The sequence below is a fragment of the Pleurodeles waltl genome, chromosome 7 (assembly GCF_031143425.1).
Source record: "Pleurodeles waltl isolate 20211129_DDA chromosome 7, aPleWal1.hap1.20221129, whole genome shotgun sequence".
In the NCBI taxonomy this organism is placed as follows: domain Eukaryota; kingdom Metazoa; phylum Chordata; class Amphibia; order Caudata; family Salamandridae; genus Pleurodeles; species Pleurodeles waltl.
Genome location: NC_090446.1, coordinates 963,281,975 through 963,298,834, shown reverse-complemented (window position 1 = coordinate 963,298,834; position 16,860 = coordinate 963,281,975). Strand labels below are relative to the sequence as shown.

General features: G+C 44.9%; 1 protein-coding gene across 1 annotated transcript in view; it reads right to left on the bottom strand.

Moving 5' to 3' along the window:
• The window catches only part of ENPP7 (ectonucleotide pyrophosphatase/phosphodiesterase 7), a 91,713-nt gene that overhangs the window by 50,437 nt on the left and 24,416 nt on the right, over window positions 1-16,860 (bottom strand). The window contains exons 3-4 of the mRNA XM_069199706.1: window positions 10,793-11,422; window positions 9,717-9,945 (exon numbers count right to left, since the gene is read on the bottom strand). Coding sequence (XP_069055807.1) covers window positions 9,717-9,945; window positions 10,793-11,422 — 859 coding nt within the window. The remainder of the gene's footprint in view (window positions 1-9,716; window positions 9,946-10,792; window positions 11,423-16,860) is intronic.

The following is a 16,860-nucleotide window of genomic DNA, read 5'->3' as shown; positions in this document are numbered from 1 at the left end:
TGATGGGCACAGGTGAAGATAGCGACCCGGTTCTATAGGTCACTTAATAAGATGGAGCAAAACCATGTTGATAAAGCTAAGCTGAGATGGGAACCAAACATAGGGTCTGTCACAGATGACAAAGAAGGGGAGCAAATTTTAGAACATTCCCATAGAGTCTACAGGAACACAAGGCTTAAGTATACAGAGTTTCATTATCTCCAGTGCTGGAATTGGAAAACATTTTTCTCATGGAACTTGGAAATTGTGGGTCAGGTGTGACAGAAGAATAGGGTGAAGAGACGAGTGGTGGAACTTAAAAGGTAGAGTCTGACAGTCAACTTAACCATTTATTTTTAAATAATCTGTTGTAAATACATTTGCAACAAGGACGTTTGTGCCAATAAATCTGTTCTAGGTTGCTTACTTGACACAAAGAGGCTGTATTTTAAAATATCTTACGGGGTTAAGACACCTGCTGCAGAGATCATGGTGTTCCAATCAATTTTAAGGGGGTTATAATAGCAGTGAGATAACTCTAGTGGTTAACACAGTTCTGGGAGAGTTCTGTGTTGTCCAGTCATAGTTTTGCCTCATAAAGTAGCATAGAGGGTTAATGTGCCTGCTGCAAAACACATTGTGTAACATGCAGACAACAGATTTGTATTTTATTTAGATAGGTAAGTAGGTTACTGCTTTAGACACCGAGATCATTTTGTCACTTTCAGTTCGTAAACTGCAAATCATCTAATAAAGCTCAAAAACTATTTACTGGCACCAAGGAGCTTCAAGCAAACTGTAATTCATGAGTTTAAATCATTATTGTTTTTTTCTCAAGCTGTTGTTATTCTAAGATTGCAAAGAAGGGTTATTTTGGTAAGCAATAAAGTCTTGTTGGTACAGACACCCACAATCACTGCATTACATTTTATATCCTGACTTTGTGTTGCTCCCTAGTATTCACTCTTAGCATATAATGTGTACAAATATGATTGCTACTCCTTATAATTATGGGTGGGCATAACTTGCGTAATTTGCTGCAGTATAATTATGTGAAATTACAGCAAAATCATGCAAGACTATGCAGAATTACACAAAGATTGTAACCCAGCGTTCAGCTCTATTTTCTTAGACACAATGTACTTTTGTGTGCAAAATGAACCTTTGGATGCAGTTTGTGCTAATAAAATAGCTCTAAGTGCAACTGAACACAAACAGCAGCAGCCTCTGGCTACGTTTGTTGTTTCTATGCTTCTATGGTTGGATTTGTATTGCAAATTACTCCTAATAAAGTCAATCGGCATAATTGCATAATTTTGGATACTTTTGCATCCTAAAAGTAATGAAAATTACCAAAAGTACTCCAATTAAACCAGCGTAATTTAAATTTCACCCAGGCCTACTCATAATCCTCATTGCCTTAATTAACATTTCCTATAAATTGGTTTGGAAACTTTTATGATTTATTATGCCTCTATGTGTGATGGAAAAAGCTCAGACATCCTACGCTAAGATGAGTAGTGCTATAAAAGAATTACATTTCAATAAAAGCAGGTGCCATTTAAATCAATATTTCTGTAATTATGTATACCGACAGATAGGTAGCTCTTGCATTCTTACAGTGTAAGCACATATCTTACATAGGGAGTTGAACAAAGTTAAAAACGTGCCTCCAAATCATGGTTTCTCTTAAGTACTTGTGACATGATAACAAACTGTGCACCTTTGTTTCCTTCTATTCCACTGGCAACTAGATGTTAGGCTCCAGATTTCTCCAAGCCAGGATGATATAGGAACAAGGGGATGCCTGGTGGCCCTGTAAATCAGGCCTTAGTTTTGTGCCCAGCTGGATGTTAAAATCAGAAAGTCCCTGCTGCCCGCATGTTGCTGCTTTGAACGAATGCAAACAACATGAAGGTGCTGCTGAATTATGCCTCTGTGTCAGAAAATGACACCAAGACAAAGTCAGCATGCTTCCTGTGGCCGGATCCTGGATCAGGCCCAGAAACAGCTGCCAGAAGCAGATCTAGTGGGATCCCCCTATTTTTCAGCACCAGTTATCTCCATCAGACATACTATTCCCCAGAAAATAAGTGAGATATATGGAGGAGCCCTAAACCCTGTCAGCACTGGCCATCATTATCTGCAGATTTTTTCCATATGGTCTGGAGCTGCTCCTGGATTGAGACCTAAGGCGATCACGTAATTTGCCAGCTGAGTGGGACGTTGTATAGGGAAATTGCATGGAGCCCCTAGTTTTATTTCTTGGGGGCCTTTTCACAACCTAAAGCTAAACGAGCAAGCAATACACTACTTGACCTGGTGCTGCTATTTACCAAAGATGGATAGCTGTAGCTTGGAAAATGGGAGACAGGAGGTGGTCACACATGCGCTAGGTGGAGGATGGATTTGGAAACTGGCTGAGAGCGGAAGAGGGGGTCCTGGGGTATGAGGAGGCATGTGGGAATGGGAGGACGAACTCTTGGCCGATCTAAAGGAAGACATACTTCACATCTTTATGGACTATGATACTTTGACTGTGGTGTAGTATAAAATTGAAGCTCTTGAATTCAATCCTGACCTTATCTAAGGTGTGCCTTGTCACTTTGTGAGTAATTGTACCCTCCCACTGGGCGTGATGGCTGGGCCCCAGTATTTGATATTTTTGTTCTGCCCCTAGGATGTTTATTCTTTGTGCTTTGTAAAGTTACCTCATTCATCTACGATGATTGCTCTCGTGGATTTTGTTGTAAACTGTTGTATATCTCCTGGCCAATATGTGATTATGAATAGGCTTTTTCTCAAGGGATTACGACTCACCTGAGACATATCATGTAAAGGTGCACAATGATCAGTCTGCAAAACAACTTAATAAAAAGATGTTCGTTCTTCCTGATGAATTTTTCACCCACAGGCTGAGTGAAATGGAGCCTAAATCGTTAGCTGAAGCAATCTACAGACCAGGCTGTCTTGGGTTAATCAGAGTAGAGTCATGAGTAACCAGATATACTGTGTCTGTACTCAAGTGGCCTAATGAGGTACATTTATTGTTACAGAGTTTGATGACGTCTGTATACACCAGTAGTTTTTCATTGTGTTTTTCATTGATTTGAACATGGTTCCCACACATTTAGGTTGGGCTCTATTAATTCTCTTTATGTCCCACATGGAAGTTTAGTCATTCTTTCATTTTCTATTATAATTCAATTGTCTGGGCAGTGCCTATTGATTTTTTTGCATGTTCAAGTATCATTGGTTTAATTTGCGCCTGCCAGACAACTTCAGAAGGTGTGCTTCGCCATTAGTCTACCGCCAGAGTGCATTGCTTCCTTTTAAAACTGCTACACAGTACTCAGGAGTACGTCATCCTGACTTTACATGGTGTACAGGGGCTTTCTGTCAATGGCCCCTCAGTTTGCATTGGTCACGAGACAGTTTTTCTGTCCTGTGGGCATTATATGTAGCCCACTGTACCTGATGTGTGTTGTGGATGAGTGGCTTAGTCAGACTCCAATCAAGTGCTGTTGTGCCACAACAGGTACACTGTGTGTAGCAGTACATAGATACAAGCTCCCTTAAGGCTGTCCCCCAAATCACAAAATTCACCTGGATGCATCTCTCCTTGTCCAAGTTTTTTTCCTAGATTGTCCCAAGTATCACATAGAGTGAGTGGCACCGTAGGAAGCCAATGCAGGACATCTTTACTGTACTTACTGACTTTTGATAGGAGGATGAGGAAGACTAACCTCAACGAGGGCTGGAGTTATAAGAGAAGACTCATGCTAGTCACACTGCTTTGGAACAGTGATGGGATAGGAGGGTCCTGGGGTTAATCTGGCCAATGAGGTAGCCATTCACTTAAAACTTTCTTCAATTGATCTTTAGGGACCACAAGACATGGGAACGAAGGTTCTCTTTGAACAGCGGGAGAAATATTTTTCTGTAAGGTAGCTTGGTCTATACATCGCTCTTACATTTCCAAATCTTTTAAATAAGACTATAAATAGAGACTGTCTTTTTAGTTTTCTTTTGTAAGGCCGAATGTCCGAAGGTGTATGTTGCAGCTATCCCACCCTATTTTTCCTATGAGCCATCACCCCTATATGTTTTCACCTAGTAATCTCTGGCCTGAGAGACTGCCAAGGTGCGAACCGTATGTGCTTCAAAGCTGAGCTGTACATGTGACTAGGAGGAGGAGGAACACCCAAGGGTTTCGTCCTCATGAATATCAAGGCAGTACTGTCCTTTGCCATTTTGTGGCTGATTGTGGGCCGTATACAAAAGATTGGGGTAACAATGTTTTGACTTTCTAGAGCTCCATCATTGTGATAAGGTGAACGAATTAAGACTGATGCAGTCTCACCATAAGACCTTCCACTGTGCCAAAAATGTGGGTTAATGTGACAATAAATGCATGACATTCCAATTGAAGAAATGCAGGTTTGCTGTCTAGGTACTTGCCCGCGAGGACATGCTCTGTGGAGATGAATCCTAGACCCCATCCACTACTTGCAATAGCAGAATAAGTAAAGAGTTGTTATTGAGATGTATGATTTGAATCTGGAAAACACATTCATGTGGAGTCTGCTGTCAATGATGATCCAGGTTCTTGCCATGAGTGGTGGAGGTATGTGTGGGTCCCTGTTCAGTCAGCCACCAGATGGAGTTACATGGTGAGGTATTGTTCCTGAAGATCATGACTTCTGTTCCCTGGTGTTTAGTTTGAGACTTTTGGTGATAATACACCCAGCATCTTTGGTCATGCAGGCCTTGGACTTGCTCTAGGGAGGGGGGCGGGAAGCATCAGCTTGGTGTAGCAAGATGCAGACCCCTCAGATTACCCTACTTGTGGGTTGCAAGAATGCTGCTACACCCTTTGGAACTTTTACTTTCATTCAGATCCGAGCCCCACTGACCACCAGCTGTTGAGCTATATTCAGTGATTGTGAACATTGACCGGTCCCATCTAAACCCAAGGTTACTTGCCCTGAATTTTCCTAAATGTACTGTTTTTAGGGGCAGGGGACACACTTCAGTGAAAGAAAATATGTAAGATTAACAGATATTACAATATCGTTCTGTGGCCTCTGTATCCCAAAGGCCCATGATACCACCAGTGCACCACAAAATTTCAACAACAAGTGGCAGGTTTTGCAAACTGGACTTCTTAACCAGCGTGGTAGCCCCTCACCCTGAACCCCAGGTGAAGGGAACCTCCAGCACCCCAGGGGCACCAGAAAATCCCAATTGTGAATGGTAGTTTATAAGATTCTAGCTTATTTTGGTCTGCTCAAAAAAGCTCAAAACAGAGATGGGGACGAAAGCAAAACTGAGCCCCACTTGTGAATACCAAAGGACCCTTACAAATCAGAGCAATATTAAAACACGATGTTTAATTGAAACATAAAAACTACCTTTGCTAACACATAAATCACTTATTCAAAGGAAGTACAGTTCAACAAGTGGTACATTTGCATCAGATAGTCACCTCTTGCCGCTTTGTATGTGTCTACTGTAAACGTGGCTCATGACTGGGTGCTTAGTAGTAAACTCCTGCTCAAGGCTGAGTGCTTCACAGAGATTGCAAAGCTAAATTTCAAAGATTTTGTAAATTCTGTACCATCAATAAAACACAGTTACATTCATTTAATAGGCTGTTGCCGACATCTTTCCTTACTATGCCACGATTAGTAAAAAACATTGCGGTCATAGCTCATGAGCTTTTGATGCAAAAGACTTCCATTTTTCTCCTTCAATCCTGATTTTAAATGTTGTAGGGATCTAGTATATGAATTACATATTCTTATTAAAATTATTATCTCCAAAAGGCCATTGACCTTTAGTGCTTCTCTGTATTTGGCTCCAGTCTTCACGTTAGCTCCTCTGAGTTAGGCCTTGTTTACTTGAATATGTTTACTACAGAACTCAAAGAAACTAAGGGAGTCGGGTCACACCTATAGAGGCATTAGGCATTTTCATCGCTGAAACTGCTACGCGCTCCATACAACTAACAGCATTTACAGAAAATGTCTGATGCACACTTTCAGCCTGCTAGGTGGAAGGCATGACATGAGTGGGTGACAAAGGCAGCACTGCAATAGTTCTCCATATTAAAAAGACACCAAAACAAAACCGACTGCTACAGGAAAGGTCTAATACCCCCAGAGGTTTGAAAATACCCCTTTAACCTCAGAGGCTCTAATACAAGCATCCTGGTATGTTAGCTGAGACAGAACCACTTTGGGGGTCATTTTGACCTTGGCGGACGGCGGAGGCCGTCCGCCAAGGTACCGCCGCTGAATGACCGCACCGCGGTCAAAAGACCGCGGCGGCCATTCAGACATTTCCTCTGGGCCGGCGGGCGCTCTCCAAAAGAGCGCCCGCCGGCCCAGAGGAAATGCCCCTGCAACGAGGACGCCGGCTCAGAATTGAGCCGGCGTAGTTGCAGGGGTGCGACGGGTGCAGTTGCACCCGTCGCGTATTTCAGTGTCTGCTTAGCAGACACTGAAATACTTTGCGGGGCCCTCTTACGGGGGCCCCGCGGCACCCCCTACCGCCATCCTGTTCCTGGCGGGAGACCCGCCAGGAACAGGATGGCGGTAGGGGGTGTCAGAATCCCCATGGCTGCGGAGCGCGCTCCGCAGCCATGGAGGATTCACAAGGGCAGTGGTAAACCGGCGGGAGACCGCCGATTTACCCTTTCTGGCCGCGGCTGAACCGCCGCGGTCAGAATGCCCTCGGGAGCACCGCCAGCCTGTTGGCGGTGCTCCCGTGGTCGGTGACCCTGGCGGTCACCGGCCGCCAGGGTCAGAATGACCCCCTTTGTGTCTACTCTGTGCCTATCACCGGGTGGGTAGGTTTAGAAAGTTGGGCTGGAGTGATATCAGAGAGGCTATGAGTAAAACACTGTGTTATTGGTTGAAGGGGTGAAACCCCAAGCAAGCAACAACCACAATCCTTCTCAGGGTGAACCACAAAATCAGTAAATTAACTTGTGCTCAACCCTTCTGGTAGCGTGGCACAAAAACAGTTAGGCAGCACATAAACAGTAATAAAATGAAAATACAACACAAGAAAAATACCACACCAACTTAAAAAATAGAGTATAGTTTAATAAATAACAACACAAGTCCAATTAGTTAATCTGGAGCTATGCAATTTAAAAGTTTTAGTCACGGTCATTTGGTCGTGCTAGATGGGAGAAAGTCAGAAGGTTAGGCAGACCGCAAAGGAGCATTGGCCGGATGCCGGATACCAGGACTGGGTTAATCCTTCTGAAAAAGTTACCTTCTAAAAGTCCGGCTTGAACAGTCCAGTTTGAGGTGGAGGAGGCTGCGAGGAGCAAAGAAAGTGTTGCGGATGGTTGTTGCTGTCACGCGGGGAACAAGCGGGGCATTGCGGACAGTCATTGCTGTAGTGTGGAGACCCAGTCGGGCATCACAGACAGTCGCTACTGAAGCTTTGCATTGATAGTCACCCCCAGCTGTTGTTGCTGTAGTGCAAAGTGCAGATCTCACATTGGCTGTCGTCCCTGTAGTGCAAAGAGTTGGGTTCCCTGGTTGGTGATTTTTACGGGCCGAAAATGTCTGTGTGCGAAAGGGCTTGTTTGGAGTCACAAAAAGCCCAAAACTTTAGATTTTCTCCTTTTCTTACAGAAAAACCGACTCTGATTTAAACCAAGGATCCATGTCCTGGGGAGGTACCTCTTGGGGATCAGGGACTCACTTTAGCAGAGGTCAGCAGAGCTCAGGTAGATCCAGTTGCAGGTCCATGAGCAGCAGGCAAGTCAGTTGGGCAGGTGCAGGGAGGCCTCTGGAGCTTGTTGTGTTCCTGTATATCCGAACAGGAGGCCAGCTAATTAGCCCTTAGAGTCACTCTTGTGGCCCGGGGTTCAAGAAGCAAGTTGTATCTTCCTTACTCCGGCAGCAGGGCAAAAGGGCAGTCCTTTCAGCAGTAGGGCAGTAGGGAGGAGTAGTCCTTCGCCTGAGTCTTCAATGGGTCCAGAAGTAATCTGATGTGTGGCTAGAGGGGTCCCATATTTATACCTTGTGCCAGCCTTTGAAGTGAAGGGATTTCCTCTACCACATCTGTTTCTGGAAAGCTACTTCCTTCCCCTGCTAAGGCTCCAAGTAGTCTAGGGTGACAAAAAACTGCTGTGAAGTTCCTTTGTGAGAGTGCTGGAGGCAGCCATTTAATATGTCAGAGTGGCAGGGAACAGCTTTGCCCCAACCATCCTGGTAGGATGGCCCATTCGCTCAACTGCTAATTCCCCTTTGTCTCACTGTCTGGGATGAATACACAAAGGCCAGCTTCTAAGGTATTAACAGTCATGTGACCCAGGATAATGGAAAAAGTCACAAATTGTTAGGACATGAAAACTTTCTAAAATTGTCATTTTCAGATTTGTGATTTAAAACCCGACTTTACCATTAACAAGGGTTTTAAATCACAATTCATTTGAATGTAAACATATTTTTTTCTATTTGCTCCTAAACTATAGAAGAGGCAGGCCTTGCAATAGTGAAAAATTACTTTAGGAGTTTTTCGCTACCAGGACAAGTAATATGTAAACCCACATGTCCTACTTTTTAAATAAAATGCACTCTAACTTATGAGCCTTTAAGGCCTACCTTAAGGGTTTGGGGCAGATTTAAAACTGCACTTCAGGCTGCAATAGCAGGCCTGAGACATGTTTAAAGGGCTACTTAACTGGGTAGCACAAAGAGTACTGCAAGCCCACTAGTAGCATTTAACTTACAGGGTCAGAGCACAAGCACTTTACAATGATTAGCAGTAGTAGAGTACACAGAGTCCTAATGGCAACAAAAACAAAATTCACATGACAGGAGGGGTGAAGGCAAAATGTTTTGGAGGTGAACCTGCAGAGGGGACCATTTCCAACACTGTGACTCTACTAAAGGGCAAGTAGGGCTGAGGTATAGGTAACCAGTAATTGGGTGTAAGGCAGACATGAGTTGGACTCAAGGCTTTAAAAGCCCTTCAGAGGTACTGGCCCTTTGGAAAATGTACACTATAGTACATACGTTTTCATGGTTGTTACTGGACTATGGGACTGGTATGTGCCTAAACATACTGTCTTATGACTCTGAGAGTACAGGAAGTCATTAGCAGGGAAGCATGGAGGGGTGGGAAATCTGCCAGTCTTGTCTGCTTAGAGTCTATTAACCTGCTTCTACTTTATAGAAAGAGTTCTGATTGCCAGTGAGACTTTCAAGGGACGGGCAGTTGCAGACATGAAAGCTGCATTCCATACTAACAAGTGGCCATAGAAGTCATTCCTGTGTTGCAGGAAGACTATGGTTTTAATGGTAAAATATATGATCTGCTACTTACATTATGTACCATAGACCCAGGAGACCTGAGTATGGAGTCTTGTTCTTATGGGTATTCAAAGTTTTGGATGTGTAAGGGGATTCAGGTCTCTTAGGTTTTTACCATAAGCTGAAGTGTTGCACGTCATGTATTTGTAGTTACAGTCAAGCACCCTGATGCACCTAACAGCAGTTGTGGTGGCATTCAGGGTAACTGTTTTGGGCAGCAGCTAGAGCTTTGTGGAGCACTACAAGTGTGATATGTGGAAGCTATACATGTGTTGGGCTGTGGTCTGAGGCCTCTTGTGTAGCAAAAAATACGGAGGTGGGGGATAATTGGCATGCTAAGCAATACTTGTGCTATCATTTGATTCAAACTGTTGAGTTGGTTCAATGGGCACTTACTTGGTATGGCCTCAACCAGCATGTTCCACGTTTTCTCCAGTGATCCATCGTGCGTTTCAGGGCGTATACCCAGCAGCTCGCACATCAGTGCATAGACATGCACGCTCTCAAAAGGCTCCACTTTCAGATTGCTCTTGAACGCCGGCCCAACAGCTCGGAAGATGGTCTTCATATCCATGTCGTTATTGTCAAAGCCATGTTCCCCTTTGTTGAACTGAACTGGGATTCTCTGGAAGGGAGTAAAAAGAGACAAGGGTGTTACCTCTACACAGTAAGTCTGATAGATCCAGAGACTGACCTTGATGTTAAATGGGATATATCCATGAAAGCGCCACAAGCAAAGGTACTAAATTACCGCTACAGCCTAAAGGAGAGTGGTGTACACTGGTAAAAGCCCTGCATAGATGTGATGGATCAATAGAAAAACCTCAAGCAGCTATAGTGTGTGTATGGAAGAGTCCCAAGAAGAGGCAATTGTGGATCCAATGAACAGCCCCTAAAAGATGTGGTAGATGAATGCACCACTCCAAGCAGAGATAGCAGATTTATTTCGAGCAGAGATAGTGAATACATAGAAATGCCCCGATCAGAGGATGTTGATCCATGTACATGCCTCTAACAGAAGTGGCGGATGCATCAAACAGCTGTCAGCAGACTTAGGGTGTTATTACAACTTTGGAGGAGGTGTTAATCCGTCCCAAATGTGACGGATATACCACCAGCCGTATTACGAGTTCCATAGGATATAATGGACTCGTAATACGGCTGGTGGTATATCCGTCACTTTACCGTCACTTTTGGGACGGATTAACACCTCCTCCAAAGTTGTAATAACCCCCTTAGTGTGTGTATGCAAGTGCCCCTGATAGGGGTGATCTAAGGACAGCATGGGGTCACAGGAGGTGCTCAGATAGTCTAAACAAAGACATATTCAGTGGTGAAAAGGTGTGCAAACGAGCCCCACCCCCACATGTTCTGTTAACAAATGGTGTCATGCATACAAGACCTGGTATAGTTTGATGATTTTTATATCACATGGCTTTATGGTCATAGTCCATATCCCAAATTAGACTCACCCCATGAACCACATATCCAGGATCTCCAAATACGACCAGTGGCAAGATCCTTGGGTGCTTGGAATAGTGCAATGCCTCAGGCAGCTCCTCTTTCTTGTAGACATTGAGATGGGGGTGGCCTTTCTTCAAGGCCTCATAGACTTGCTCGAGTTTTCCCTCCTTGGGCAGCAGGAGACCCGTAGGACCATAGTCAACCAGATCGAATTCTATGTCCTTGAAAGAGAAGCCTGGAATCTGACCGAGGATGATCTCCTGAACCTCAGGCTTTTTCATCACCTTTCTCATGCCGTGGTCAGCGGTAAGGATCAAGTTCAGCTTTGATGCAAGGCCATGGTGGGTGATGCGGTTCCGAATGTAACCCAGGATACGATCCAGCTGGCTTACCATCGCTTTCCGCTGTGAGGAGTCTGGTCCATGCTTGTGGCCCGTAGAGTCTGGCTCCCCAAAGTAGAGTGCCACAAAATCCAGGTCGTCCTCTGTGAACCATTTCATGACTGTCTCCACATTGGCCCGCCACTCTGTGTCATTGTCCCACTTGTGGGTAGGGGACTCCACCTTCTTCACATTCACCTCTTCCCCCTGGTAGGTGGCATTACCCCCCGGGAAGAAGAGGGATCCAGTCTTCAAACCCTGTGGGACGTTAGACACAATTAGGTGGATTCAGCAGGGAATAAACAGCTACATGCACTCTTTTTTCAGCCTGCTCATAAGTTTTACAAAAGTATACAAAGGAATGTACCAAGGACATTTAACCATGGACAAAGAAGCTCATGACCCGAGAAAACGTGCCAAGATGATGTTGAAACCCCCCGGATGTGCCACCTACGAAGATGTCAATTATGAAGACCAATCAAAGTGTTATAAATTATCGTGGGGTGACAATTTGGATTACCTAATGTATAATTTGATAGGTTAAAGATAGTGGGGTAGAGCGATTATCCAATAGAGTTTTGGGGGAAGGTATTGCGAAAAAGGGATAAAAACCAATGTCACAGAAGAGTCCAGAGAATTAGGTAGGGAATGCTATCGATTTTATCCAGAAACTCTGTCACTCTGTTTGGTGATTTGAGACTTAATAAACTGTCCTCACCCATAGACTCCCTTTATGCTTCTCCTCCATATGAGGGAAGTGTCCCCTTTCTACCAGACTAAGTTAGACTGATGGCGATGCGACTGATGTCCTGAAGACGAAGACTGATCCTGTGTGCTGACTAAATCCTTGGAGGGTAATTATGACAATGCTACCGTAATTTGTCTATTTGCTTTTCCTTTCTAGGTACCAACTGCTGTATTTTTTAATAGAGACCATAGTTAGATATTTTCTAAATTGGTGTTCTAAATTATTTTGCATGAAGTCCAACATGCTGATGCTAATTAGTGGCTAGGCTAGGTGATCACCCTGACTGACATAAATAGACGAGACTGACATTGTACTGTGCTGAACTGAGACTTACATGATATTCTATGTATTCTGATCCATGTTTACCCTATGTAATGCCTTTATGTTTGTGATCTTTGCACTATTGAAATCCTATCATAGTTACCATATTCTGACTATGCTCTTATGCTTCTTGATTTTGAGATTGACACATCTGCTAGTAGATTGTAATCAATAGGGAATAAAATTCATAAAATTCTATCAGAAGGTGTGGTTATTCGTGGCTGAAAAGGTCATGGTTGCGTCGACAATTTGATTAATGTCTTTATCCAAAATAAAGTGTAATGTGGTGATAAATATTGATGACCTTATTGATATATTGCTTGACATATTGATCAGTTATCTCGTCCTACGGTGTCTCACCACTGGGTCAAAAGATTCATTGGCCTAAAACGAGTCCTAATGTGTATAAAATCGACATAAAGGGACGCGTTAACAGTTCTGGTAGCAGAGCGACGGTTTGGCCCTTGGGGGCCCTAGGACGGAGATTCATTGTTTAATTTGTTTTTCTGTGATAATGCAAATTGGAGGTATGATGGGTTTCTAAGTTCACCAGGATTTTCCCGGGATCTCGGAGCCTGCCTAAATGAGTTGGGAATGTTCTTGGCACCATAATGTATGTGGTTATGGTTTTTGCGCTTGCTTAGCTTATGCATTTTGCAGGTGATTGTGAAGATTCGTGTGTATTTAGGCCAAAATATGTGTTGTTTATTAGGAGTGGGCGTACTCCGCAGTATGAGTGTAGGGAAGTCAGCGTACTTCATGTAAGTGTGGCGCTTAATGCTCAAAATTATCCACGTGGTTGGTTGTTTATGTACGGACCTGGTGAGGTCTAAGACTCCGGAGTATAAAGACAGGTGTAGTTATGTTGTAATCTGTGCGGTTTAATAGGTAAATCGGGCGTGGTTGACAAGTCAAGTTTGAATCGTAATGTGTGTGTGAAACCTTCAATGGAGATTTGACAAATTCTAAAGTGCACTAGAAGGAGTCATTGACAAGTCGAGAGTAGGATTTGCGGGTCGAATTCTGCTTGCGGGAACTGATAAGGAGAGAGTAGCGGCCGAGGCTTCAAGTGAAATCTCTGTAAAGTTCTGAAGCGAATGTGTTACCCTTCCTGTAGTAAACCGGCAGATTTGTGTTGTCATTTAAGGTCCTCGCAATAATTGCATTAGTTGTATGGATTTGTATGGGTTCAGTGAGGAACAGACAAGCCGCAAGACTTTGTCAGCTGCAGTATGTATGTGAGTGTAGCGTCAGTGGTGCCGTGCTGAGATAGGTCAGTTGTCGAGAGGGGTCGCGTACGGATTGGCTGCCGTCCGTAAGAGGCAAAAGGTTGAGAAAGGCGGGTGAAGAGTGTCCTGGGAACTAAGTCACTTCTGATTGAATACAAAACTAACAGAGAATCGCGAAAATGAATTTTGTTAAAGCGTTCAAAAGTGCTCTAAAGGGAGATGTGTATATTGTTGCAACCGATGGGGAGCATACACCACCTGAGGGTACTCCAGCCTATATAGTCATGGAAGAGAAGGGTGTCGCACCTTGTTTATGGATGAAACAGTGGTGCAAATTAACAGAGAAAGAAGGATGTCTAGCGTTCCCAGAACATGGGACATTCAATCCAAAGGTACTAGAGAATTTGAGGTGGATGTTAAGTACACAGAAACCACCTCCGAGACCAGCTCAGTATGAGGCGTTAGCAATTTGGAACTTGATGGCATTTAAACATGGACAAGAAAGGTTTCAGAGAAGATTGAGAAGGGCAGAAAAATCTTATGCAGAGGCCAGGTGGGATAACGAGAACAAAATGTGGAGACGGGGGATTGTAGACGGATTAAAATTGTACCCAGCAATAGCACAGGGAGAAGAGACACAAGGAAAGAAGGCCTCTTGCAAAACAGATAAAGACTCGAACAAATCTAAAGAGAATAAAAGATCTTGGGAAGAGGAAGATGATTCAGATGATGAGGAATTCATGGACAGATTATTACATGATCGTCCGCCACCTTATGCAGTGAGCGACAGTGCACCGAGTACTAGCATAGACCCTGTGAACCAGACGCAGGAAAAGGGAGTTACTGATACGGTGCAGACTAGTGATACTGCTTCGATACAGAATGGTGTCAGTGTACCCACTGCACCAGACATACCGATACAGTTGCAGCCTCCACCGCTGATACAGAGAATCTACCCAGATGTCCCAGTACTTGAGACGACTATAAATTTAATAGTGCTGCCAGACCCGATATACACAAAGTCAAGGTTAATACAGATTGAATCAACCCCGAAATTGTTATCTCAACCACAGCCACAGCTGATACCAGGGTATAACCCAGTGGCTGGCCCGCCATTAGTACCTGTCCCAGGTACTTTAGAACAGACCTATGGAGTTACTGCTCCACGGAGTCTGGGTCCGGGCTCCAACACCTGCTGCCATATCGTTACCAATTACTGTTGGTCCACCGGTACCATTGTATGCACAGGGCAAAACAGGCACGTGTGATCAGGGAGTGATGACTCAAGATGCGATAAGAGGAGGGTCTATGGGAACTCCACAGATTATGGCCCCCGGAGAGCAAACAGTTGAACAACCGAGGCCCTTAATGGACCTTAGTCCGGTGGGAGCACCCCTCGAAGCCATGCGTCAAGCAGGGTTAGGAGTCGTAACTCCACAAACAATGAGTACGAACACCTCACATTCGCCAATGATACATGCAGGGAACATTTAGTTGCAGGGTTTTACAGTCCAACAGTTAAACGAATGGTTAGAAAAGACTTATACCTCACAAAAGACTGCAGTAGTTACAGTCGAGCCAGAAAAAGAAAAACAAGACGAATACCTGAACTTTGTGAGACTAGGGGCAGAAGCTGCTGAGTTAGTGGAAGGTACAATGGGAATAAATAGATTGGAGTCATACACAGAGGCAGAACTGAGATACCTATGCCCTAAGATTACCAAAGAAGTGGGCAAAGTGCATCAGAGATTAGCCAACCTGGCGGATAAATACAACATTGATATCGGAAACACTAAACATTTGAAAAGAAGTTACAGATTAGATTTTGATTCAAAAGATTTTGAACACATGAGGTCTGCGGGAATGAAGGCACATTTGAAAGAGTTGTTGCAAAGCGCACAAATTTGGGGGGCACTGGAGAAATGGTAAGGCAGATGGGCAAAGAAACGAGACAAGGGAAAGGGAGACAGTCCAGGATCTAATCAAGCTAAGGCTTCACCTGATTTGGAATCAGTAAAAATATTACCTATGAGAGAAACAGCTGGTGGTGTCCTAATTCACGTGCCATGGACCAGAGGAGACATTTTGGGGGTGATTCTGAGTCTGGCGGACGGCGGAGGCCACCCGCCAGACTTCCCCCACCAAAATACCACTCCGCGGTCGAAAGACCGCTGAGGGTATTTTGGGATTTGCCCTGGGCTGGCGGGCGACCGCCAAAAGGCCGCCCGCCAGCCCAGGGCAAATCAACCTTCCCACGAGGACGCCGGCTCAGAATTGAGCCGGCGGAGTGGGAAGGTGCGACGGGTGCAGTGGCACCCGTCGGGTATTTCAGTGTCTGCAAAGCAGACACTGAAATACAAAGTGGGGCCCTCTTACGGGGGCACCTGCAGTGCCCATGCCATTGGCATGGGCACTGCAGGGGCCCCCAGGGGCCCCGCGGCACCCCCTACCGCCATCCTGTTCCTGGCGGGAGACCCGCCAGGAACAGGATGGCGGTAGGGGTGTCAGAATCCCCATGGCGGCGGAGCGCGCTCCGCCGCCATGGGGGATTCACAAGGGCAGCGGAAAACCGGCGGGAGACCGCCGGTTTTCTGCATCTGACCGCGGCCGATCCGCCGCGGTCAGAATGCCCTGCGGGGCACCGCCGGCCTGTCGGCGGTGCTCCCGCCAACCCTGGCCCCGGCGGTCTCTGACCGCCGGGGTCAGAATGACCCCCTTTTTCTTTTACTAACGATTATCCCAGATTGAGAGACAAACCGATCGAGTGGTATCAGCAGACAGATAGGTTTGTGAAACTTGCGAAATGTCTCTGGGAAGACTTGAATACCTTGTTTGAGATCATTGTTCCGCCTGATTTGTGGCTTGAGTGTAAGAGAGGAGTCGATTGGCCGACAAAGGAACCAGCAAGGGATAAGGTGACCGGGGCACCTTCCGAAGAGGTGATGAAGTATTATCATAAGGTGATTGAGTTTCTGAAACAAAAAGTGTCGCCGAAGGTGACTGATTGGCAGAAAATCGACCGGACCTCTCAAGAGGTAAAGGAATCAATACATGCCTATTACGAAAGATTGTTAAAGGCATTCAAACATTACAGTGGTACTGAGACTATTGAACCAAAGGATATGAACCATCTCGTGTTTAGGTTTGTTGAAGGGCTGAGACCAGAAGTCAGCCAGATGATTAAGAATCATTTGATTTGTTGGCAAGCTAAACCGATTGATGAGGTGTTGCAGTATGCGAAATACTGCAGTGACGAAATTGAGTTGAAACAGAAAAAGTTGAAAGAAAAGGTGATGGTGATGCAGATAAGGGCCGCACAGGCAGGAATACAGGGAAATGGAGTTCAACAGATGATACAACAGCAACCGCAAATGAACGGTGTGTTTCAGACCCAATCA